Source organism: Vipera berus (genome assembly GCF_964194415.1).
Source record: "Vipera berus genome assembly, chromosome: 10".
NCBI lineage: Eukaryota > Metazoa > Chordata > Lepidosauria > Squamata > Viperidae > Vipera > Vipera berus.
Genome location: NC_138213.1, coordinates 6,021,384 through 6,048,785, shown reverse-complemented (window position 1 = coordinate 6,048,785; position 27,402 = coordinate 6,021,384). Strand labels below are relative to the sequence as shown.

Here is a 27,402-nt window from a genome sequence, read left to right as displayed (position 1 = left end):
GCAGTGCAAGAAATTAATTTCTCTACTGCCATGTTTGAGCCATGCTAGACTAGATGGGTCAATGGCCTAATCCACCATAGCAACTCTGATTATCATTTTATGAACTGTAGGGGGGGAACGAGGGACGCGGTGGCTCAGTGGGTTAGGATGCTGAGCTTGTCGATCAGAAGGTTGGCAGTTTGGCAGCTCGAATCCCGAGTGCCGCGTAACAGAGTGAGCGCCTGTTACTCATCCCAGCTTCTGCCAACCTAGCAGTTCGAAAGCACGTAAAAATGCAAGTAGAAAAATAGGGACCACTCCGGTGGGAAGGTAACAGCGTTCCGTGCGCCTTTGGCGTCTAGTCATGCCGGCCACATGACCACGGAGACGTACTCGGACAAGCGCTGGCTCTTCGGCTTTGAAACGGAGATGAGCACCGGCCCCTAGAGTTGGAAATGACTAGCACGCATGTGCGGGGGAACCTTTACCTTTTACCTTTAGGGGGGGAACAGCTCAATCTGTGCACCTCACCACCCGTATCTTGAACGTGTTACTTACTGGGGTGACAGGTTTTAAATCTGAGGGTGATTCTTTCTTGCCTGGGAATCCCAGAACTAGTAAGAAATAATCTGGGATCCTAGCTGGAACTGACAATATCTCAGAGACATCATAAAGAGTCCCACTGTGTGAACTACATAATCTCTTTAAAAAGAAACTAATGCTTTTGTGAAGAAAAATAAAGGAAATCCCTTGATTTCCTTAGCACAGCACTTTAAAAATTAAAAAAAAGAAGGAACAAGGACAACATCAGAGAATATACTACTAAGAGATGAGCAGAAATCTTCTGTAAAAAAGACAATAGACAATATATATAAACATACTGCGATGGATTGAGGCATCCACTGAAACAAGGCAACAAATAAATATCCTGTCTCAAAGGAGAACATGCTCTTGAGATTTTATTTTTCCCTAGAGTATGACTTCATCAGCCTTTGATTTGTATAATACAAATCTTTTTCTTTTCCCTAGTCCCACCTTAGAGACTAAGCCAAGTGGGTGAAACTTGGGCCAGTCATTCTCTCTCAGCCCTGGGAAGGAGGCAATGGCAAACCACTTTTGAAATCTTGGCAGATTTGTACACACACAGAGAGAGAGAGAGAGAGAGAGAGAGAGAGAGAGAGAGAGAGAGAGAGAGAGAGAGAGAGAGAGAGAGAGAGAGAGAGAGAGAGAGAGATTCACCCGAAATACTGGATTAGTTTGGGTGGCTGATTTGTATCTCAATAGGGTCTCTCAATCTCATTTTTTGCAAATTCTCATTACCGTACTACAGACACCACAATTTCCTACAATTTTGAGACACGAAATAGAAGGAAACCTAAATATACATCCTAAATGAGTTCAGTGACAAAATTAGGTTAATCACCACCATGCTAAGCTGCTAAGGTTCTGACCTTAACAAGGAGAAAAATCTCCTAGCCCTTGCTTCCCACAGTAAACAATTAAGATACAGTAAAGATAAAAATTCTATCAAGTTCAAGCATATTTGCTCCTTGGCTGACTTTATTTCTTATCGCGATCTGCGTGCACATGCTAAGAGCACGTTATTTTATTTATTTATTATTTATTAAACTTATATGATGCCTCACTATCTAAACTGACTCTGATTGTACATTATAAAGAAAAGCAAGTTCGAACTACATCCAGTTCCCCCTAAGAGAAAGCAAATAAATGAATGAGAAAGGTGTCAAATGTGATGTGTTCTCTGGAATAGAATGGAATGGAAGAATAGAATAGAATAGAATAGAATAGAATAGAATAGAATAGAATAGAATAGAATAGAATAGAATAGAATAGAATAGAATAGAATAGAATAGAATAGAATAGAATAGAATAGAATAGAATAGAATAGAATAGAATAGGTTTATTTGGCCAAGTATGATTGGACACACAAGGAAATTGCATGTAGCACATAAATTTAATAAATAAAAATAATTCTACAATACAGTAACATGAGTGCATCTTAAGTGAAGCATGTTCTCAGAGTTCTACTAAAGGCCTGGAAAAGGTAGATTTATCCTTAAAATTTCTCCAGGGCAAAATCAAAAGGTCACTTAGCACTGAAAAAGGCTAACTAGCTAGCTACTTTTCATGAGATTTATATTTTTAGGTCCTCGACAGAGTAATATCTGCAGTGGAAGACAAGGAAGAATAAAGCAGGTGAGCCAACAGAGGAGAGCAGACGAGCATGCTTCCATAGCTGGAATAGTCAAAATTCCTACAAAAGCATCGTTATCAACGCAGCCTGCATGTCTTTCCACAGGAAAGAATACTAAAAAATATCTCTAGCACTAAATGCGGGAAATGACTTTTTGCATCAAGGCACCCCTAATCCTTATTTAAGCCATGAGATATGGTGTCACATTGGTTAATTAATTTGAATTCTGCAGCTTCTCCTTCCATCTGTCCCTTGAATTTGGTCCAGCAGTTTTGGCTTGCAAGGCTACCGTGACTACATTATAAATGGCAGCTGAGCAGCCTAGCTGTGCTACAGTGCACTAGGGCAAGTGTGACGAGTACTCAGGGTGTGCAAACCTCTTAAAGGTGATTCACAAGCATTTCCTGCTATTTAACCTTTATAGGTGGTTTACTGTGGGCGGGATACGGCGGATTCGGATAAACCCTTCCAACATGACAAAAAGGCCACAATCACATTTTCCATGTCTCATGAACGTCCACGGTAATGATGGTTCATTCAGAGTTGGAAGGGACCTTGGAGGTCTTCTAGTCCAAACCCCTGCTCATGCAGGAGACCCTATACCATTTCAGGCCAATGTTTGTCCAATATCTTCTTTAAAAATCTCCAATGATGGAGCACCCAACAACTTCTGGAGGCAAGCCGTTCCACTGGTTAATTGTTCTCACTGTCAGGAAATTTCTCCTCAGTTCTTCTCTTGCTTCTCTCCTAACGATGAGGATTCCGTGCAACTTCCCATTTTAAAGAGAACCACAATACTATATATATATATATATATATATATATATATATATATATATATATATATATATATATATATATATATACATACATACATACATACATACATACAAACATATATATATATATATATATATATATATGGGATAACTATTATTGCAATGTGGTGGACCCTGAACTTTAAATCAAATGAGGATAAATAAAGTTCTCTGTGAATCCGTTCGACCGATTGATGAGATAGTAAAGTCAGCGCGGTCTGTAAGTCAACGTCGGCTGCATCTTTCCCCCTCTGATACCTATATTTTTAAACAAGCCTTTGGCTTCTCCCTTTATTTTTAAGTTAATGCCCTTTACTCTTGTTCTACCTGACCCTCTCTGAGCTCTGGTTTCTGCCCTCCAGTGATTTCGGTTGCCTCCACGTCCAACAAGGAAAGAGAAGGCTGATTTCAAAGGCCAGCATGGGCTTCCTTTAATCACTTCTGCTCTGGAGAGAACCAACAGCCAATGCGCCAGGGCTGCAGCCTTGCTTTGAGAACCAAACCTTGTGAAAAACCAGAGCTTGATTTCGCTGCCTTGACAGCCTCGCAAAGATCAACCTGGGAGGCAAACGCCGCCTGTCTCTCACATCTGAATGACAAGAGATGAAACCAGTTCAGATTTGGGCCAATCCGACTGAACTCCACCTTTCCCCCCTCCCTTCTGGAAGGAGGTTGTTTAATGGCAACTCCTCTCTGTTAAAACGCAGCATTAAGCAAGGGGAACATTTTACAAAGGAAGGAGAACTCTTTATAGGGAAGGAAAGATTCAAGCCACCATGGGCTGCTCAAAGCACATAGCCAAGGGTCTGCAAAATGCCACATTTGTGCAAAAAAAAAAAAGGATAATAGGAATAAGTCCTTAAAGGGAAGGGCTGGCTTCCCAGAGAGATACGGCTGACTATCGATAATTACAGGTCTACTTGATTGTTGTGCTTTTTGGCCCAGAGGCTGTAGTAAAAGTTTGATTTGTTTGATATGGGAGGATGACATTTCACTTTTCCATGAAAGCCAGTCAAACAAAAGAGGCACAGATTTTTCTGTTCCAAAAATAGGTCCACTCTCTTCCTCTCTGTTGTTTCGACATCCAGATATAAGATTCCTTCAAACTTCCAATTGCTTCTGATGGCCAGGAACAGCCCTTCTCAGGGACTTTTTGACAAAAGAGTAGGACAGTAGCAGAGAACATCTTTCAAGCTTGAATACACCGAGCACACTTTTTTACACTCCTACCTCAGATAGCTGACATGAACAGAGAACATAGAATCACAGGGCTGGAAAGGACCTTGAAGGTCTTCTAGTCAACTTCCTTTTTCAAGGCAGGAGGCCTTAAACCATCTTGGTCAAATGGTTGTCCAGTCTCTTCCTTAAAACCTCCAGTGATGGAGCACTCACAACTCCAAGAGGCAAGCTATTCCATTGATTGATTCTTCCCACTGTCAGAAAATTACTCCTTACTTCTAGGTTGGATCTATTTAACAGATTCACTGATTACTTCTTATCCTGCCCTCTGGGTAGACTCAGAAGGTATTCATTACTGGATTAACCATGTTCTAATAAGCCAAGGAGGGACGCGGTGGCTCAGTGGGTTAGGACGCTGAGCTTGTCAATCAGAAGGTCGGCAGTTTGGCGGTTCGAATCCCGAGTGCCGCATAGCAGAGTGAGCGCCTGTTACTCGTCCCAGCTTCTGCCAACCTAGCAGTTCGAAAGCACGTAAAAATGCAAGTAGAAAAATAGGGACCACTACAGTGGGAAGGTAACAGCGTTCCATGCGCCTTTGGCGTCTAGTCATGCCAGCCACATGACCATGGAGACGTCCTCGGACAAGCGCTGGCTCTTCGGCTATGAAATGGAGATGAGCACCGGCCCCTAGAGTTGGAAACGACTAGCACGCATGTGCGGGGGAACCTTTACCTTTACCTTAATAAGCCAAGGAAGGGCAAGAATCAACCAAGGAGCAGTTACCATGGCCAATACCAAAGTTCTGAGCTGCTGATTTTTGGTTATGTGATGACCAAAGGCGTTCTTCGCATACAGTAGCATTCATATCTTGGACTAGCTTCCAGTTCTTCTGTCGCTTTTTAAAGAACTGTTTAAGGAACATTATTTCCCAGTGAAATTAGCCAAAGGGAAGGTTGCTATTCTCCCTCCCTAAAAAAAAAGTCCCTCCCCTTCCCCAAAGTCAGTTTTAATTCTATGAAAGATCTCCCCAAAAAAGGGGGGGTGTTAATAGGTTTTCCTTAAAAAATAAAATGTGCTTAACATCTACCCGAGCTGCTGGCACAAAGAGAGATGTCGAAGTGAACATCTCCGTCTTTTACTGCAGACAAGAAACTCACTAAAATAGATAAATAATGAATGTGTCTTGGGATCTCCATAGCTAGCTTTGCAAGAGGCAAGGAAAAGGGAATGTGGAATTATATATATATATATATATATATATATATATATATATATATATATATATATATATATATATATATATATATATATATATATATATATATATATATATATATATATATATATATATATATATAATATATATATATATATATAATATATATATAAAAGAAAAAGAAAAGAAGAAAAAAACAGCCACTATCACACACTTCTCCCAGAAGAACGAAGCTGAAGTCACCAGCCTGAGGATGACGGATGAGATTTCGTCGAAATGTTGCCCTGATACCTCCAATTTTACGTGGGAAAAAACCCAAATGACCAAAGATCTACATACATACATACATACATACATACATACATACATACATACGTGTGTGTCTGTGTGTAAATTTTAGATTGCTAACAAAGAATTAAAGGAAGACTGATATGCATTTCAAACTTATTTGTTTTCATCAGTCAGCCATACCCTTCTGAGATTCGAACCTGGGCTGATTGCACATTAGGCAGTTGTTTTAACCTCTAGGCCACAAGCTCTATCTCACTTTGTTAGCTGAGAAGCAAGGGAGATATGTGTTAAATGCTACACACACACATACACACACATTCATGAATCTTGGTTCAGCAAAACAAAAAAGTGTGTGTGTGTGTGTGTGTAGACAAAACATCTCTCATACATGTAAAGTTTCTGTTCTCTCAAAGTGCCAGCCCAAGAAAGCAGAAAGGTAAGCTTATGAAGACATACCTAATTTGCTGTGATGAATTGTGTGCATGCTTCAGCGATGAAAACTGCAGCTGAGACCTATTATATTTAATGATGAGATGCAGTTCCTATGAAAACAGTCAAGCATAGATGGTTTGTCTGGACAAGCAACCTACTTTGGCTGCTCTAGCAGCTAACAGTAGTCTCAACATAGGACCGTGAATCAGCCTGGGCTCATGGTGGTAGGTTATGCCGGTTGTTAAGCAGGTCGTCGTTGGATTGACCCCCCAAAAATTTGGGAGGCAGTGGTTAAGCAAATGCTCCAGTTGTTGAGCAATCCCACATGTTCGTAAGGCATGTTTCTTTTACCAATTGTAAATCCAGGACGAACAGTGGCTGTTTTAACCATCAGTGTTGAATAAAAGGAAGCTATTCACTTGAGCTCTTTTAAGGACATCAGAAGTGAATTTTTGACTCATCTACAGGCTGTCCTCGACTTAATGACCGCAAGCTGTTAAATGACTTTTGCCCCATTTTACGACCTTTCTTGCCACAGTTAAGTGCATCGCTGCTTTTGTTAAGTTAGCAACGTGGCTGTTAAGTGAAAATGGCTTCCCCATTGACTTGGCTTGTTTAAAGGTCGCAAAAGGGGATCACGTGATCCCAGGACACTGGCGTCTTCTATTTGGATCAGAAGCAGTGAATTTCTATGGTCTTTCCAGATATCTTTTCAATCCCCCCCGCCTCTGTGAATCGTTCTTAAGTGGAGATGCCAAGTCTTGCTTGGTTTTCTCATTTACATATTTTGGATATGAGGCTCCATTTTCCTTTAAAACTGAAACATTGCAAATTTCTATTTTCAGCCGGTTGCGATTTTTTTTTTTAAACTCCAGGAAGTTCCTAATTAGTTGAAGGACCACTGGTAAATTTTAACCTACAATTCGAAGCAATAATTTGAAATTTGCAAATTGTGTTAACAAGATCACCAAGAAGCCACGCAAGGGAACAAACTGCTTCTTTGCAGCAATTGTCAGGCAGCTGAGTATTGCTCATCCCATAATAATGTCTACGGAAGAACTGAAAAGAGAAGGAGATTTCCCAAAATTGTAGCCAAGATGAGACTTGAACTCAGGAGTTTTGAAATAGTGGGTCAGGCTTTTAGTTCCTCTCCTACACTGATTCTCCTTGCTGGTTTGAAATTGGATATCCCATATCTAACTATATTTATGCTGATTGTTATGGCTATTGTCCAAATGATGTTATTAACTAACATCTTGCTGACGGCTATCAGCAAGATGGTTCAGCTATTCTGCAAGCCAATGAAATGCAGAGAAAGAGAAGTTTCTTGGGATCTTAACCTTAATAGGACCCAAGAGCAATTTCAACCCCTCTGAAGGACACTTTAAGGTTCAAATTTTTTTATAAAAAAAAAATCTATAACGAAAGAACTCAGAATAAAACCTATTGTGAAGGCAGTCCTTTAAAGTCCACCATGGTCCTTGAATCATAAAGATAGGAAGGTTTGAAATAAGATGTTCCTTCCTTGCCGGTTAAAATTGTGGCCACCACAAACACATTTTGGTCTTCATAGTTGAGCAAAAATGACCTCATCTACAGCAGCTTCTGGAATGATTGCAACCAGCCTATTGGGTGAGATGGAAGAGATTTACAACTCTATCATATCAGTTCTTCTTTGCAAACATAGCTCTGGTACAAGAAGTCCTCATTTAGTGACCGCTTGAAGTTACAAGAGCACCGAAAAATTGACTTATGGAAGTTTTTCACACTTACAACGGTTTTTCACACTTACAACTGTCACAGCATCTCCATGATCATGTGATCAAAGTTCTTGGCAACTGGCATGCACGTATGACAGTTGCAGTGTCTCGGGGTCACGTGACCCCCCACTCTGACAAGCCAAGTCAATGGGGAAGCCAGATTCACTTAACCATGTTACTAATTTAACAACTGCAATTATTCACATAACAACTGTTGCCAGAAAGGGCTTAAAATGGGGCAAGATTCACTTAACAACCATCTCACTTAACAACAGAAATTTGGGGCTCAATCATCTGGTCATTAGCATTGTCTCTGAGAATCACTGAAGCCACTTGGAAGTTTATTTGTGCCCTCTGGGTCACCTGAATACTGCAAATGGGTGTGGAGCCTTGTTGGAACTAGCTTCCAACTGGCCTCAACAACTCTCAGAAAAAGTACTAATGACCAGATGACTGCAAGGAATAAAAATCCTTCCATTCTCCACCATCCAGTCAGAACCGAAGCAGCTCCTTGGATGTGAAGCGAAACTCCTTCAAACAAAAACAAAGAAGGTCCAGTTGCCTTTCTGAAATGCACTTTTGGACAACCAGGTCCTGGATGACTGAGAACCACCATAGACTTTCTCCATATTTTTTTTGAACTGCACGCATGCCTCCGAGCAGCTTTCTCTTCGCGAAGGCTTGCTTTTTCTTCTTCTCCTTGTTGAATACACCCATTGTCAGAAAAGGGATGAACCGGACTCTTGACAAGAACACATTCACCAGCGTGTAGATTTTTTATCACATACCTCCACTGTAGGATTTGCAGGAAGAGCGAGCTGCGTCTGTGCCACTGCGTCTGGAGGTTCTGCAGCTCGGGCCAGACATTTGGACGTTTATGACAAGGAGCTGCACATTGTCTCTTGGCAGCGTCTGTGCCTGCCCATCTGCTGGGATGGCAAGGTGCCTGCATCAAAGTTGTTTGGACCTTTGCCCTGGAGGCATAAAATGCCAAGCAGCAATAGGTTTCAACGGGCAATCCTGCAAGTTGGCTCTCTGTTCTCGTCTCTTTCCCATTCCTCTTTCGGGTTGCGAGGCCCTTCCTGATGCCAGCTCTGCTGGGTTGGAAAACCCATGCACTCCAGCGCACGTATTTGGGCACGTTTCCACAATTTAATCTATGATTTCCACCTGGTTTTCTTCTGCCACACCCGCCCTCTTTCTGCTAGGATCTGATCTAATTCCAAATGAGGTATGGACATGTAAGCATCTATTTCTAAATCAGGACAGCTCCATCAGTGGCGTGCCAAGCAAATGGGTTATCCTGGTAGAGGGAGCAACTTGCGGAAAGGCGTTATTTCCCTGAAAATTGATTTTTTTTCTTTTTACAACTACACGTAGTCCTGGACTTACAACAGTTCATTTACTGACCATTCAAAGTTACAACAGCTCTGGAAAAAAAAGTGACTTACGGCCATTTTTATACTTACGACCGTTGCAGCATCCCTAGGGTCACAAGATCAAAATTCAAACAATTTGGCAACCGGCTCATATTTATGAACTTTGCAGTGTCCTGGGGTCATTTTGCATCCTTCTGACACGCAAAGTCAGTGGGGAAGCCAGATTCACTTAACAACCATGTTACTTACTTCACAGCTGCAGTGATTCACTTAACAAATTCTGGCAAGAAAAGGAAGTAAAACGGGGCGAAACTCACTTAACAAATGTCTCACTTAGCAAGATGGTGGTGGTAAGCTGAGGACTCCTTGCTTAATTTTGGGGATGGTCTTTCAGCTGTTTCCAAAGATCAGCCAAAGTCATCAAGATAAGAGCCATCCAGGGCTATCGTTAACTCTTCTGATTGTCTAAAAGCTCAACAGTTCGTTTTTTTAATGCAGATCATAGAAAAAGAGCCCGTGGGAGACAAGTAGTCCTCACTTTATGACAATACAAATAAGCCTGGAATTGTAAGTTGTGCCGGTTCTTAAGTGGGTCATCATGCAAACTGACCCAGTTTTATGAATTCTTTTCATGCCAGTTATTAATCAAATGCTGTGGGTTATTAAGCAAACCCATTTTTTTCACAATGGGCGTTCTTTTCTGGCTGTAAGTCTACCTGCGCTGTTTTGCAGCCTAATTTTGAGTGGTTTATTTACAAAGTTGGGTATTGGTTCAACTCTCTAAGCTAAATTCAAAAACTGATATGTGCAGAGGTTTAAAAAAGTGAACTGAAGAATTAATCCCACAGATTGGGGAGGGGGGAACCTTTTTAAAAAACCCCTTCCTTCTATTGTACCCCTTTCACCCTTCTACACCCCACCCCGGGTAAGGGGCTAGAATGAAAGGACGGGTTTATAAACCATTCAAATATTCTCTAAAGGCTTTGGAAATTCTAGAGAAGCAGAATGCTTTCTAACATATGAAGAATTTGCAGCCAAAAACATACTAGAAGTGAAAGTTAAATGCCTAGAGCAATGTAAATTTTTAATTAATGTTAGTTATAATTATCTGATGGTGCCTGACTGAGACTCAGCAAAAGGGTTGGAAGAGATTTTGTTTTCCTTGTAATTTATTAGCTTTATAACTAATAATAATTAAAAATTAAATAAAATGCTCCAAGCCTCTTTGTAAGAATCCTCTAAAAAAAAACATTGGTTACACCAATTCTTATCTCCTTCTAAGAGCAAAATGACGTACATTCGGGTTTAAAATAAAAATAAAAATTAAATGATAATGGATCTGAGGGAATCCTTCCTTTATGGAAAAATTGGAGATGGGTTTTAAGAGCAACTGAAATAGAAAACAGGGATCCTGCCTGCTTATGGAGCCTTCCAGAAATTATGTATGGAATTAATGCTTTCCATCCAATAGAAAAGAAGTTTTGTGGTTTCTCTCCCAAAAAAACAAACACAAGCCATCTCTTGAGGTGCAATTTCTAAGCCAAGCACAAATTGTAAACTACAACACAAATTATACTAATGAACAAGCTGCTATTTTACACCATTTGGAATTAGAAGGGACTTTTTGCTTGCTTTTGTGCAAATAAATGGAGCCTCGGAACTGTGACACCAGAATTGGGCCACAATTTTCAGTTGGCTGAGTATATTAGAGCACTGACCTGTATTTGGATATATGAAACCTGAAATTCCAGTATGGTCCCTAGAAAAGTAATACTTCATAAAACCAAAACAGAACCCTCAGTACAAAAAAAAATCTATGTTTTTCAGGGGTGACACCAAATTCTCTTATATCTTTTTCTGGGGAAGAGTGGCTAAAGCACCAGGCTAGACAACAGGAGACTGGATGTTCAAGTCCCACCTTAGGTGTGAAAGCCAGCTGGGTGACTGAAGGCCAATCACCAGGAGATGGTGAGTTCTAGTTTCACCTTAGCCATGTAAGCTGGCTGGATGACTTAGGGCCAATCACCAGGAGAGGGTGAGTTCTAGTTCCACTTTAGCCATAAAAGCTGGCTGGCTGACTGAGGGCCAATCACCAGGAGGTGGTGAGTTCTAGTTCCACCTTAGTCAAGAAAGCTGGCTGGGTAACTTAGGGCCAATCACCAGGTGACTGGGAGATCTAATCCTACATTAACCATGAAAGCTGGCTGGGTAACTTAGGGCCAATCACCAGAAGACAATAACTTCTAGTCCCACCTTAGGTGTGAAAAGCAGCTGGGTGACTTTGGCCCAATCACCAGGAGACTGGGAGTTCTAGTCCCACCTTAGTCACGAAAGCAAGTTGGGTAACTTTGGGCCAGTTAGTCTCTCTCTCTCTCTCTCAGCTCAACCGACCTCACAGGATTGTTGTTGTGGGGAAAAATGAAGCTGGAAAATGTTTCAGATGTGTTTGCAGCCTTGAGTTAGTTATAAAAATAATGGGGGAATACAAATATCTTAATAAAATAAATAAACATTCCCCATGATATGCTATTTGGGATGGTTCTTTAGAAAAGGCTCCAACAATTTGGTGGTTTGACTTCCCTCCAACACTGAATAAAGACTGAATTTACTGCCTGCCACAAACCATCGTGGTGGCTCAGTGGGTTAGGATGCTGAGCTTGTCGATCAGAAGGTCGGCAGTTTGGCGGGTCGAATCCCGAGTGCCGCGTAACAGAGTGAGCGCCTGTTACTCGTCCCAGCTTCTGCCAACCTAGCAGTTCGAAAGCACGTAAAAATGCAAGTAGAAAAATAGGGACCACTGCGGTGGGAAGGTAACAGTGCTCCGTGCGCCTTTGGCGTCCAGTCATGCCGGCCACATGACCAAGGAGACGTCCTCGGACGTCCTCTTCGGCTTTGAAATGGAGATGAGCACCGGCCCCTAGAGTCAGAAATGAGTTAGCATGCAAGTGCGGGGGAACCTTTACCTTTTTACAAACCATCAAAGAAGAAAACACCTGGGCTAGGCCTGAGATGGCCTGAGATGGCCCAGGTAAGAAGGAAGGAAGCTACTTCCTTCTTCCTAAGGAAGAAAACATCTTCGTCCTTACCTGAGCCATCCTTCGGCTCTTCCATCCTTTGAGCTACTTTTCCTTGGCTGCCATCATTTCAAAAGAAACGGTATGATTAGCAGCATGCAAGCAAACAGTAGGAACTAATCTTTTAAAGACAAATATTTCAGTGGTTAGGAGATGGCTCCCGACAAAACAGTGGGGTGTGGGGGGGGAAGAGGTTGATAGTCTACAAGCTCTCCTATCACATCTTTGCAAATTTCACCCCACACATTCACAATTTGCTTAATGCAGTTTTCGGGTAATTAAGAAAGTCTGGGCCCACCCTTTTGATTAACGACCCTGAGCTCTGTCTGTTTGCAAGAGACTGTCTCAGCTTACTCTTCCCTTCGATTTAAATTTTCTCAAAGGCTGCAAATCACTAAAATAGGACAACAATATCTAAAATTACTGGAACATGTAAGCAAAAGGTGTTGGCTGTGCAAATGTCTAGCAGTTGAAGGCTCACTTGGAATTTTCCAGATTGGGGGTGGGTGGGATGAGTGATATGCCAGGAATCTCACTAGAATCTATATTGATATGACAATCAAATGTAGCTTTAAAAGAGAAATCCCTTATAAACCAGCAAATGTTATTAAAAAGGCAGATGTGCTTTTGTGAGTTGTAGATCACAACAGCTTGCGGCTTTTAATCGAACATTATATTGGTAAGAAAAAGGTGCTACCAGAAGCGGTAAACTTTTTAAAAAATATTTTTTCCTTTTTTGAAAAAAAAATCTTATATCACTCTCTGGTGTGCCAAAAAATAAAACCAAAATAGATACACAGAGGCTCGTTTATTCTGCAAGGGTTGAATTCTGTGCAAGAAGGTGAATAGATTGGGAACTCAACAGGAAAAGCATGGAAAGACCGCCCCCAACCCTTGACAAGAGCAACAACCAAGTGCAATTGTGGATTATAACCTATAGCCTTCATAATCTATTTTAAAAATAATCATACCCAACAGCAAAACTACAAAAATAACTAACATAAAAATAGCAACCATGTGAAAAGCAAAAACAAAAACAACATTGCCTATTGAGAAGCAGATCTTATTCCATAAAAAAATGTATTGTCTGTATCGGTTGGATAAGTCAAAATGCCTTCAACAAGCTAAGTTGAAAGAAGCTGATGGAGCCAGGAAGATCTAACTGGGGAGGATGGTCTTACATCCCAGGTACTGTGTCACAAAAAGGTCCCTCTCTATATCATCTGCCTATCCATCCCTCCATCCCTCCATCCCATGGGATGTAGCATGGAAACTCCAAGTCTACTTTTAATATATGCAGAAGTTCTACAGGTTGTCAGCTTCTAAACTTGATAGTTTTAACTCATTTTGGGGAACTGTTGAATTTAAAATAAAAGCTGAAATGAAATCATTTCTTCTCTGCTATCCCTCAATCATGACAATAGCCATTTTCTAATGAAAGCATAATGTATATTTCCAAATATGAAAAGTAAAGTTTTCTTCAAGATGAGCATTAGCCCTCTGAGTTTGCCTTCAAGGGCTCATCTGACTGAGGTTTTCTGGAAATCAGCAACAATATCAAAACAGTACGCAAACAGCCCTGGCTGTTTGCAGTATTTTTCTTGAATTCCAAGTGTTGTTATAATCCTAGAATTTCCTAGAAATCTTCCACAAAAGTATTAATCAGGCCCAACCAGGCTTAGCTTCCAAGCCAGAAAATATTGGCCTGGTGCTCTGTTCCTTGCTGAGAATATACCAGCTTTATCACTTTGACTCAATCAGAAAATTAACAAAGGCTCCGAGAAGATTATAAGTACAGTGATAAACAGTACACTGTATTTCATAATAAACACCTCTCATTCTCGAGGAGAAAACTGTTTGACAGTCCAAGACAGACAAACCCACTGTTTGCTTACATAATTGGGGGGGATTCCCTATGGGGCGAACAGCAATTCATAATAAGTTGTAAGCACAGTTGCTTGATTATAGTTTCATTATGGAACCTAGTTAACTGTCACTTCCCCTAGCCCAGGGGTAGGCAACCTTGGCTCTTTTATGACTCGTGGACTTCAACTCCCAGAATTCCAGCTGGCTCAGGAATTCTGGGAGTTGAAGTCCACGAGTCATAAAAGAGCCAAGGTTGCCTACCCCTGCCCTAGCCGATCATTTAATATAGAGGTTCATAACCTGAGACCCAGAGTTATATGTAGTTCACCCAAGACTTTGGGCAATGTACAATCCTAAAAGAATCTCCCAAAGTTGTGACTGAAGCGTAATTTTTAACATATTAGAAAATACATAATTAAAGAACAAGTGCATTAAGCCCGTTTAATTTTCATTACATGAAAACATCCCGGTTCTAATGCTGCTTTTTATATTAGAAGCAATACTATTATGGAAACAATCATCAGGTGAAGGACTTCAATATTCAGTGAAGGCAGTCATAACAGATGACCAGATCAACAGCTGTTCTATGATCTCTCAGCATCATTTGAGTGTAGGATCTGTCTTAGCACTTGGCCTCTGCTTAAAAACCAAAGTAATTCCTTTTCCATACATGATTCTTGGATTTTCTTGAGCAAGATTTATTGAGAAGAAAGGGATGAAGTTATAAGGGTTACAGAAATGGAACTATTTCCTATTTGCAATCAATACATGCTCAATATGCATTAGACCAGATTCTTCCTTCCTTCCTTCCTTATTGTTGTGTTTTTTTGTCAGTCTGGAAACTGGCCATTAAATTGAGCCTCCAATTATTTACTTAAGAGTAAATCCATTGATGAAAATGGGACTTATTTCTGAGAAAACAGGCAAAAATCCTCTTTGTAGTGGTTTCATATGAATCCTATCCCACCAGCAAATTAAGCAGCTGTAAGGAGATGGTTGAAAGAATTTCACAGCTAACCGATGAAGGATCAGTTATGCAAAAATAGAGGGCTCTTCCCCCTTTTCTTTCAGATTCCCTTTAAAATTAACTCAAGGGCCAACATGTTCCCATAGTCATTAAATGTAATCTAGAATTAGTGATAGTAAAATCTTTCTACTTGTGGATAAATAGGCTTCCATGAAGTATAGCAAATTATTTGCTTAGGAGAAATTTATCCTGTTTCAGCTATTTTAAGTCCTCATTAAATCTCATCCTAGAGCTGCAAAATATATCTAACCATCATCAGCTTCCTTCTAATGCCTCATCTTTTATTAACATCCAGGAGGTAACATTTAGCTTCCATAAACACCAGTATCTGTTAACTGTTTCACAAAGTATGGTACTGAGGTGGGGGATGGTGTTAAAATGGGGATTCCCAATAAGTCCTTGACTGATGACCACAGAAATCCAAAATTTCTGTCGCAAAGTGAAATGTTTATTAGGTGAATTTTGCCCCATTTTATGACCTTTCTTGCCATAGACATCAAAAGAATCGCAGCAGTTGTTAAGTTAGTAACACAGTGGTTCAGTGGACGTGGCTCCCCCATTGACTTTGCTTGTCAAAACGTCGCAAAGGGGGATCACGTGACAACCCCCCTCCCCTTCCAGGACACTGCAACCAACAGTTTTTATTTTTTTTATTTTAATTCCATTTATATCCCGCCCTTCTCTGAAGACTCAGGGCGGCTTACAAGCTTAGCAGTAGCCTTCATTCTATGTATATGCCTGCTTATTAGGGCTTTCACACACACCCCAAGCGGCATTATTACAAAGTCAGCTTAATTGCCCCCAACAATCTGGGTCCTCATTTTACCTACCTCGGAAGGATGGAAGGCTGAGTCAACCTTGAGCCTGGTGGGATGCGAACCTGCCAAGCGTTTGAATTTTGTTCACACGTCCATGGAGATGGTCATAAGTGTGAAAAACAGTCAGAAGTCACTTTTTTCAGTTGTACTATTGGAAATTGAAAATTGGACAACTCGTACTTGTAGCATTCATTATAATTTTGAATGGTCACTAAATGAACTTTTATAATTTGAGGACAACCTTGTAATGACATTTCTGCCAGCAAACCACCAAGCTCAGGCAATACCGCGGGCTTCATCCCTTGCTCTAGCAATAATAGCTATTTTCATCTATTTACACAATCCTATACTTGTAGGCAAGTCCCTTTGCAAGTCGGAGTTACTGGCCTTGTAAATAAAGCACCTTTTGCCTTCAAAGTATGGGCTTGATAAAAACATTATTTGTGACCACTACGGCAAGGCAAAAAAAAAAAAAGGAACAAGGTTAAAAAAATAAACCATCCTTTCTGAACCACAGTCTTGATTTTTATCTGTGCTGGTTAAGGACTGCAGTAAAGTGATTGACTAACTGTTTTTTGTTTTTGTTGTTTTTTTTTGAACCCAGGATATGAACGACACAGAAACCAAGCTGAGCCAAGAAATATATATATATATATATATATATATATATCTGCCAACCGTATGCAAATATTAACAAGGTACAGTTAAAACTTTTGTAACTTATGCAAATGAGATTGCCAGCACAAGGTGAATGAACAGAATCCCTGAGAGGCAGAATGAACGCAAAATCAACAAAGTGAAAAGATCAACCCTCCCTTTTTTTGCGCTTGACAGCAGAAGAGAAGAGGCGGCAGACTGGGAATTGGAGAAGAAAGAAAGAAAGAAAGAAAGAAAGAAAGAAAGAAAGAAAGAAAGAAAGAAAGAAAGAAAGAAAGAAAGAAAGAAAGAAAGAAAGAAAGAAAGAGGGAGGGAGGGAGGGAGGGAGGGAGAAAGAAAGAAAGAAAGAAAGAAAGAAAGAAAGAAAGAAAGAAAGAAAGAAAGAAAGAAAGAAAGAAAGAAAGAAAGAAAGAAAGAAAGAAAGAAAGATGCACACTTCCGGACATTGTTGGCAAAGTCTAAGTGCATCGTGTTTTATAGCTTCTCAAGCCAAGAGGCTGATAGGAAGCTGGAGTGATATTGGGGAAGAATTTTAAAGTCTATTAACATACAAAGAGTGAGCAGTGCCAAGAAAGAGAACGTTTGGGGTGATTCTCTTTTTTTAAAAAAAAAATACGCAAAACGTTGGAATTTAGGAAGGAGGCAACACTGGAAGGAATAGAGCCATTTGCAAAAAATGGAATACTTATTCACCTCCGAGCGAGCACCTTGCTGAAGGTCAACTCTTGCCTTGTGGAGGCTATTTTAGTAGCAACTAATCTAGGATCTACTACTCTCTGGGGAAAAAAAAATCTCCCTTTGCAGAGAGCCAAAATCACATCTGTTCAGCCACAGATTGCTGGAACAGGAGGGTGCAAGCATCCAAGAGGGAGTGCCCGGAGTTTTTATGCCAAAGCTTGGCCTCAGGTATTTAAGAGCATCAGGGGAACCCAAACTGCAACTGTCACAGACACCCCTGCTGTAAAATGGTGAGGCAAGCTTAAAAAAAATAGAATCCCACTCAAAATATAACCTCCAGGAACATAGATCTTGCAGACCTGCAGAAGGAAAAAGAACGTAACCGGGTCGTTTGGGTTAGATGTCTATGGAGAGTCTCAATCATCCAGCTCATGGTTGTCCCAAAGGTGCTTTGTCAAAAGGCAGCTGGACTTTCTCGGGTTTTTTTCTTTGAAGAAAGTCCAGTTGCCTTTTGGGGAAAAAACCCCACCTTTGGGGCAACCATGAACCTGGATGACTGAGCATCTCCACAGACATTTAGCTATGCGCTTTGGGATGAACGCCCTTCGAATGGTGCGGGAGGATGAACAGATTTCCAGAAAACATTGAAGACTCCATCGGTTTGAGATGGAGACAACACAGACTCATCCCCAACAGCCTGCATCTGTCTTCAACAGTGAAGGGACCCAGGGCAGAAAACATCTTGCAGCTAAGAAGGCTCCACACCCATTTGCACCACTCAGGTGACCCTGAGGACACAGGTAAACCTGCAAATGGTCCCAATGAATCTCTTTAAAAAGGCAAATGACCAGCTGTCTGCCAGGAATATAAATCCTTCCATTCCCAACCATCCGATCCGAGCAAAACATCTTCAAAGAAAAAACAAGAGAGTCCCGTTGCCTCCTGAAAAAGCACCTTTCCCACCCACCCCCCTAACAATCCATTTCTTTTGTTCAGGCTTTAGGATTTGTTAGTTAACTGAGCGAGATTTAATCACAGGAGCTGAATCTGTAGACCAAAGTGGGAGAGCCACAGGCTTCCCACCTCATCTGTGAATTGGCAGAAGCAAGCCTTGGCTAGTCTTCTCCAACCTGGCGGTTCCCAGGTGTGCTGAGAGTGTAACGGCCAAAATTCCAAATCAGTCATAGCTGTTAGCTGTGAAGTCCAACATATATGGAAGGTGCCATATATGGAGACTGCCAGGTTGGTGAAGAATAGTGTATGCATATGGATATTGCCAGACTTGGGTAGGTCAGTCCATTTCCGTGTTAATTTCATGTATCTTGGCTCCATTTTCACATTAACTGCAATATGCGAACGTCTGCCAGACTTTCCCATTTTTGAAAAAGCAAAATGTCTCACTTCTCAAAGGTCTTTTCTCCTAAAGTTCACTTTTTCAAATACCCAATCGTCTGAAGCTCGGGTTGCCCTGCAAAATCTGGTGAAATAAAACATCCAAATCCTGCATTCTAATCTGGGAGCTAGGAAGACATTAGGTTAACTTGGTTCACTAATGCAAAGTGAAGAGAAACTTTGAGCGTGCCTCTGTGTAGCTTCATCCTTTTCCAGATACCACTGAATGAGACAGAGAAGGATTGTATTCATCAGCCTTGAAGTTGTGAATCTCTAGAGCAGGAGTGTCCAACCTTGGCAATTTTAAGACTGTGGATGTCGGCTCCTAGAATCTGGGAGCCAAAGTCCACAAGCCTTAAAATTATTCAAGGTTGGACATCCCTGATCTAGAGGGAATTCCTCAACCCCCTCATCCACCCATCTTTTTGAGTTTACATTAAGGGTGCATGATTTTTTTTCTGGCCCAGATACTATTATCCTAAAAGCAAGTCAAGTTCAGTTGAGAAAGAGCTGGAGCTCAAACTAAAGCTGATCTGGTTTCACTTGTAGTTCACTTAAATTCCTTCAGTTCAGTTAATACGATTGCTCTCTCTCCCCTTCCACTTTTTATGGGTTCCATCCAGTGGTGGGATTCAAATATGTGAACAACCAGTTCTCTGTGTGGATGCCGCTTCTGGAAGACCATTCTGGGCCTGGGCAACAAAAAAATTAGCTACCGGTTTTGCCAAACTGGTGCAAACTGGCTGAATCCCACCACTGGTTCCATCCAAGGACTTTAGAGACAAACACTGGAATCTCACATGAAGAAATCCACATTTACAGCTTTGGTTTCGGGATCCTTGCAAGCTTTTCCCTCCAGCATTTCCTATTTGCCTAAATTTATCCCCAACAGGAAGGATTAGAATCGCGGCTTTAAGGAGGGGTCTTTATGTCTTCATCCTGTCACAACTGATTTCCTGAGCTTTGAACCATATCCAGTCTATAATATGAATATATAGTATTATAGGTGCTCAGGTACAGAACCATTTGTGGTGTCAGTAACTTCACCTGAAAGAAAAGCTGAATTCCAAGAGGGATGGGGAAGGAGAAGTGAAGGAAGAAAGGAAAGAACGGGAACATGATGGCTGAGTTTTTGTATGCTAATCCTTCCTTAAATTATTAAAGAAGGGGAAGAAATTATTTACATTGTGCTTCCATTGCATTGCAGTGCACACTGCCAAAAGAAATTCTCACAGCGAGTGATTAAACTTGTCGGGCCTTATTTATTTATGGCACCTGGTTTCAGAAGGTTTTGAGTTCACATTCAAGGAGGGGAAGAGAATTTCCCGTTATTACAGGAACAGAGAGCGGGAAGAAGAGCATTAGAGGGAGATTGTCTTGATACCTGCTTGCAATTAATTCATTTCTCACAGATAATCACAAAAGGAATTTGTACACAATCCTTTTCAGGAGAACAAAACAAAAGAGAGAGAGAGAGAGAGAGAGAGAGAGGCATACCTGAAGTTCAGTCTGGAAAAAGAACTTCTGTGGACACTGTGAACAATCATAAATTTTGTCCTCTTGTCCATGGACAGCAAAGATATGTTGCTGCAATTTATTTGCCTGTACAAAAACTAAGGGGGGGGGGGGGGAAACGACAAAAAGAAAACAAGAACAAGGTCAGAGATACAGAAACGGCCATCATAATAACCAAGGACACTGTCCTTGAATGGTGTCTATACCTTTGATCAGGTATAAACATGACCTCAGCACACCTGCTTTTTTACAATGAACTGATCAAAATAGGTTTTCTTTTAACTTGTTTTTTTTTTAAAAAAATAAAGCACTAAGGGTCAGAGCCGAAATAACTTAGATTCACATCGTTAACACCGGATCCTGTGTTTGGTTAACTTTGATTGATCATGAGACAACTGGCTGTTTTCATCTAGCACATGCTAAACAAAAGGCCACAGCTAAAACCACTGGATAAATGACTAGGCATAATGGTGCTCAGCAAAAAAAAAAAGTGGACCACCAAATATTGTGTCTTTTTACATAGTGGCGGTAGTCAGTCAATGGAGTTTAGGTTACAGGTTGCACATTTTTTTCATATTGATTTCAGTGGGACTTTTATGATGAGGATTCAACCCAAATATATGTTCTCTTCCCTAGAGTCTAAAATGAAAATCTGCAGAAAGTTCAGTGCAGCTAAGGTAAAGGTAAAGGTTCCCCCGCACATGTGTGCTAGTCGTTTCCGACTCTAGGGGCCGGTGCTCATCTCCGTTTCAAAGCCGAAGAGCCAGCGCTTGTCCGAGGACGTCTCCGTGGTCTTGTGGCCGGCATGACTAGACGCCAAAGGCGCACGGAACGCTGTTACCTTCCCACCTTAGTGGTCCCTATTTTTCTACTTGCATTTTTACGTGCTTTCGAACTGCTAGGTTGGCAGAAGCTGGGACGAGTAACAGGCGCTCACTCTGCTACGCGGCACTCGGGATTCGACCTGCCAAACTGCCGACCTTCTGATCGACAAGCTCAGCGTCCTAACCCACTGAGCCACCGCGTCCCTAGAAGCAGCTAAGGAGAGCTAAAAAAAAAATAATAAAAAAAAAATAAAAAAAAATCAGTTCCACGGCACCTGGACATTTTCTTTTTAATTTTAGGGGGAAAACCCCCCACAAATAAGCAAGTTTACTAATGCTAAAACATCATATGAGATATTTGTGTCTTAGTAACAATTCCTAACTCACTTTATGTAGCCTGTTGATGGTTTATCATTGCGTGTTAAAGCAGATCATTATGGCTTAGTCAGCAAACTGAGGTAGCATGTCAAATGGACATTTTTGACTGGATAGATTCATAGTACGTGTACATTAAAAATTAAGGTCTCAAGTTTGGATAGGGCACCCCATACTGCAATCATCCCTCACTAGCTGGGAATTAGGGGCTTTTCATCCAAGATATTTGGAGAAGAACTGGCTCTGTTCAAGCTAAGAATGTTTGCAATTCTCATTTTTTCACACCGAGGGCAATCTCTGTTCCACCCTGTCAATTGCTCCACTTATTTAGAAACCATATTGAAAGACGGAGTCCATGATGGGAAAAAAGAATGGCCTAAAATGGAAAGCATGAGGGTGGGAAGGAGATCTGTCTTCCAGGTATCTATAGTTTGAAAAAAGGATATTCTATTTCATGCCACGATTTCTCTTCCCCCCCCACACACACACCCTTCTAGCTTGCATGAAAAGAAAGACTGTATTTTAACGCTCCCCTGTGTGTCATTTCTGGATCAAGCCATGCACACGAAGCACTTGTCTAGGACCGGCTGTCTTACCTGTAAAACAAACAGGGCATTTGAATGTACCTCCCATCCCCTCGAAGCTGTGCTCAATCAGGTGACACAGGAGCTTTGCTGGAGAGTCAAACATCTGGTTACACAGCTTGCACTCATGATTGATGCCTTCCTCTGCAAGGTTCAAATGATACAACTTGTTAGTGACACAGCAGATTAGCGTCTGAAACGCAGGATTCAGTGAGAAATCATAAATGCCAGTTCAGGCAGCTTGGGGGAAGCCGAAGACACGGCTCTCCCTACAACAGCACGTCTACGGCGTGACACTTGTGCGGCGCATTCTGGCTGTACAGCCTCCGGTCCAATTTGAGGAGTTTTTCTGTTTTTCCACTTGGGTGAAAGTGACAGTCGATCTAGCCTCTCGTAGATGACACTGTCCCGGTTTCCCAAAACCACATATGACAACATGGTATCTTGACTCTTTGGAAGGAGGGAGGGAGGGGAGGGGAGGGGAGAAGAAAAGAAAAGAGAGGGAGGAATGGAGGGAGGGAGGGAATGAAGAAGGAGGGAGGGAGAGAGGGAGGTGTTGGAGGGAGGGAATGAAGAAGGAGGGAGGGAGGAAGGAGTTGGAGGAAAGGAGGAAGTAGGGGAGGGGAGGGAGGGGAGAAGAAAAGGGGAGGGAGGGAGGAAAGAGGGGAGGGAGGAAGGACATCCAAAATAAAGAACGTCTGGCCAATCCTGAAAGGAAAAGAGATGTGCCAGAGGCTACTGAAATGGATTGCCGCAGTTACAACTAACATCACAACTACCATAGGTGAAAAAATAGAAGTGGGCACATGGTAACAAAACATCAGGAATCCCAAAATGATAGCTGGAGCCAGTGACACCGTGACATTTCAGTTCTAAGTTGGACAATTAATGACAGCCCTCTGTCTCCCCCCCACCCCCACCTTCATATTTGCTTTTAGACTTGTCCTTTCAATTTCTTGCAGCTTGTAGAGAACGCAAAAAAAAAAAATTCTGCAGAACAGGCTTCCAACAGACGACACAAGAATGAAACGCAACACAAAGAGCAGCGGTGGCTATCTGGAGCTGCAAGGATGCTAAGAAGAATTACTTTTCCCCAAGGCTGAGAGTAGATGCTGGGCGGCGGGGGGGGGGGAGAGGGTGCAAAGCAAGAGGTGAGGGAAAGAGCAACCTTTCCCCCAGCAAATAGGAACAGAGAATATTGGTAATTTGGTAGGGATGGGGAGGTATGAGGAAATGCATCCATTTTCACTCAGAAACATCCCTGGGAATAATGTTATATAATCACATAGCGCTATTCCTAAGGGCACCATAACCTTATTTGCAAAATGCTTTGCAGTGAGCAAAGCCGAGCCCTGGTTCCGAGTGGCAGATTAACTGCAATGCAATCTTCAGTGTTCACAGTCTTTTGCACCTTATTTTCACCCCCTTGACACAAGCCTATGGTGGAGACGCCATACATACAGTATGGGCAGCATTACCCTTCTGTCCTCACAGTGGTGTAAGATCCTCAAAGCTCTGGAATTCCATTATTGAGAATTAAAACACCATAAAGTAAGAGAGAGCGAGTTTGGTGCAGCGGTTTAAGGTATAAGGCTAGAAGCTGGGATGCCAGGAGCGCTAGTCCCGCCTTAGGCACAAAGCCAGCTGGGTGGCCTTGGGCCAGTCACTCTCCCTCAACCCTAGGTAGCAGACAATGGCAAGCCACTTCTGAAATCTTGCCAAGAAAACTGCAGCGAGTCCTGTAGGCAGTCACCAGAAGCCACCACTGATTCAGCAGGAGGAGGAGGAGGAGGAGGAGGAGGAGGAGGAGAAGGAGGAGAAGGAGGAGGAGAAGGAAAAGTGCTGAGAACTATGGAGGCAAGTGTTATGTCTGCTTTGACTCTACTTGCTCTATCACACTGCATTGCAAGCTTTTGAGTTGTCTACCCCAACGCCACTCTAAACAATATTAAAATAATATGATTTTAGCTAGCTCAGTCTGGCTGAGTTCAAACCAGAAATCTTCTTCTAATCTCCCTAATCAGAAGAACTACATCATGCATCCTTAGGTCATGAATATACCCTATCCTTCTGCACAAGATCTAGGAGAGAAAAAGTGAACAAAAAAGCAAGCCAGGTATTTTGGGTGGTGGCGAGGGGCTAGAAATTGTAAGGCATAAAGTGGACACATTAAATATAAACGTAGAAAGGATCCCTATTGCTCCTTAAAAACTTCCCAACTCTCAACATGCGAAAAGGAGCCAGCAAAGTTGGTTTCCCTCATTTAGGAAGACCATAAAAATGTAGACCTGGGCTGTGGGCTTTTGTTCCGTTGCTTGAAATCACGGCTTTCTAGTTGCTGAAAGGTTTATTCTACTGACACGGTAAAATCAGAATGCTATAGATACAGGGCATATCCACCTTAGATATTAAGCCATACTGTGTGGTTGGTGTGAACGCACGCATCACCTCTTCATTCCTCTGTTAATCACAGCTAACAGCTCTTTGGTTAAATATGCAAATAGGGAGCAACTGCTGTTTTCCGTTAGCATTCAACTGGCAAATTGCCATTGTTTTATGTTCTGGTTAGCAATAACCAGAGTGATGGCCTTAACCATAAAGGTACCAATTGCGGATCTGCTGATAAGATCATTTAACACAGCAAAACCAGTCTTGAATCTAGGTAGCAGCAAAACTCCAAATAAAAATAAAATAAAAATGGCAGAAACAGCCCCTTTCATCCAGCAACGGATTGTGCATTGTTTTTTTCCCCTAGAAAGCAACATTGTCAGTCTAGACAAAAAAAAACACACAACCCACTGTCAACCTAGAACTAAGGAGAAATTTCCTAACCAGAAGAACAATTAACCAGTGGAACGGCTTGCCTCCAGAAGTTGTGGGTGCTCCAACACTGGAGGTTTTCCAGAAGAGACTGGACAGCCATTTGTCTGCTTGAGCAATGTCCCTTCCCACTCTGTTATTCTCTATATCAGGGGTGTCAAACTCAATTTCATTGAGGGCCACATCAGCATTGCGGTTGCCCTCAAGGGACTAGAGTGGGTGTGGCCTACTGGGTGGGCGTGGCCAGCTCTACATCATTCGCATCAGGGGTGCCTATGGGGGCCTGGGCAGGAGTGGGACAGATCTGAGGGTCTCTGGCGAAGGAGGGTCTCTGGGCCAGGGCCAAGGCAGTGGGGGCCGTTCCCTCACTGTTTCCAGGATGGCTTCGCGGGCCGCATGAAACCACTTCGCGGGCCGGATCTGGCCCCCGGGCCTTGTGTTTGACATGTCTGCTCTATATAAAGCTGACGTTTTTTTTGTAACTGCGTGGTTGAGGAAGTGTTAATCCCAGACCCTTGTATGCTTTGCAACACAGTCTTTAACCAACTACACCACAATCAGCACTCACCCAAAGCCACCAACCAAATACACCCTGGGGAATTATATTCCTCTCTTTTCTCATCTTGGGAGAACACGAATTGTATGCCCCTTTTAAGGCAGAGTATGGAAGTATTGCAAACAGTTAAAGCCATGCCAAACAAAACTCAACCCCACCCCCCATAATACAAATATAAGAGGTTCCCACAGATGTGGAAATTTATCCCAGAGTGGCAAGACATTTTGATTTGCAAATCCACTTCTGAATTGTAAGGCCCTCTTCGCACTGTTCGTTCTTTTCTTTTTCGCATTCCCCTAGGAGTCCATTATATATTTTCTATGTCAATGAAACTATCTAAGAAGAAACAGATACACACAGACACACAGACACACACACACACAGAGAGAGAGAGAGAGAGAGAGAGAGAGAGAGAGAGAGAGAGAGAGAGAGAGAGAGAGAGAGAGAGAGAGAGAGAGAGAGAGAGAGAGAGAGAGAGAGAGAGAGAGAGAGAGAGAGAAAAGTAACTAGGGTTCAGCATGGAAATATTTCCCTTTTTACATTTCCCAGAAGGGTCAATGAAAGAAACAGAAAAACCTAGGAAGCTGACTTGAATTAAACCAGATTATTCACTGGTCATTTTGCCACCCTGACCGACAGTAATGAACCAAAGGTTTTCCTAGCCTTATCAGTGCCAACTGAGGGATAGAATCAACATCACGTGAAGCGTTAATACCACTTTATAATGCCTCGGAAAGACCATACTTGAAATATTGCATCCAGTTTGGTCACCAGAGTAATAAAAAAAAAGATGTTGAGACTCTAGAAAGAGTACAGAGAAGATCTAGAAAGATGATTAGGGGACTGGAGGATAAAACATCTGAAGAGCATTTGCAGGAATTGGGTATGTCTAGTTTAATGAAGAGAAGGGCGAGGGGTGACATGATAGCAGTCTTCCAATATCTAAGGGGGATGTGACAAAGAAGAGGGAGGAAGTTCAACCTATATTCTCCAAAGCACCCGAAGGCAGGACAAGAAGCAACAGATGGAAAATAACCAAGGAGAGAAGCAACCTAGAATTAAGGAGAAACTTCCTGACAGTTAGAACAATTAACCAGTGGAACAACCTGCCTCCAGAAACTGTGGATGCTCCAACACTGGAGGTTTTTAAGAAGAGATCGGACAACCATTTGTCTGAAATGGTATAGGGTTTTATGCTTGAGCAGGGGGTTGGACTAGAAGACCTTCAAGGTCCGTTCCAACTCTATTATTATTGTTATAGTTATGTTGTTGTTTATTGTTGCTGTTGTCGTTATTGTTATTATATCCAAGAGCTTTTCCACCATTCTTAGAAACCCAGGTTCTCCAAATATCTGAAACCCTCTAGATTAGCGACTAGATTAACTAGTTTACTTACTCTCCCAGCTTGCCCACCTCACAAAATTATTACAAAGGTGGAACAGAGATCAAGAGATCCAGGTGCTCCAACAACTTGAAAAAAGAACCACCTAACCGAGATCATTCAATTGATAGGAAACTTAAAGTCTAGGAACCACCAGGTTGCTGGGGGGATGTTTTGCTTCTAATAAGAGAAGATTGCTTACAAGGCGCCCAAGTTACCTTAACAGTACTGGCAATTTAGAAGCTGAGCAACGAAGGGACATCCTCATTATTACCTCCCTATTTATTTCCCTTAAACTGGGAGGGAGAAATATGGAAAGGAGGAAGAGAAGAGCCAGCTCAGCAGGCTCCTAGAAGAGAGAGACCAAGCTAATAGGTGAACGATAGGCAATCCCTCTCGTTTCTGACATTAAAAAGCAGACTTCTGCTTCCTCGGTGTGCCTGCCTTCCAGCGTTCCTCCCCTTAAACCCTCAATCTGCTTGCGGATCTGTTGATTCAGAGCTGAACAAACATGGCTTCCAAACAGAGGTATTCTTCAGGTCTCTTTCTCCGTCTCCCAAGTTTGG

At 41.9% G+C, this 27,402-nt stretch overlaps 1 protein-coding gene across 2 annotated transcripts in view; it reads right to left on the bottom strand.

Moving 5' to 3' along the window:
* Positions 1–27,402, bottom strand: part of ZNF423 (zinc finger protein 423) — a 228,363-nt gene that overhangs the window by 7,388 nt on the left and 193,573 nt on the right. For both annotated transcript variants that reach the window (XM_081336148.1, XM_081336149.1), the window contains 2 exons: positions 22,092–22,223; positions 20,279–20,394 (listed from right to left, as the gene is read on the bottom strand). In XM_081336148.1, coding sequence (XP_081192274.1) covers positions 20,279–20,394; positions 22,092–22,223 — 248 coding nt within the window. The remainder of the gene's footprint in view (positions 1–20,278; positions 20,395–22,091; positions 22,224–27,402) is intronic.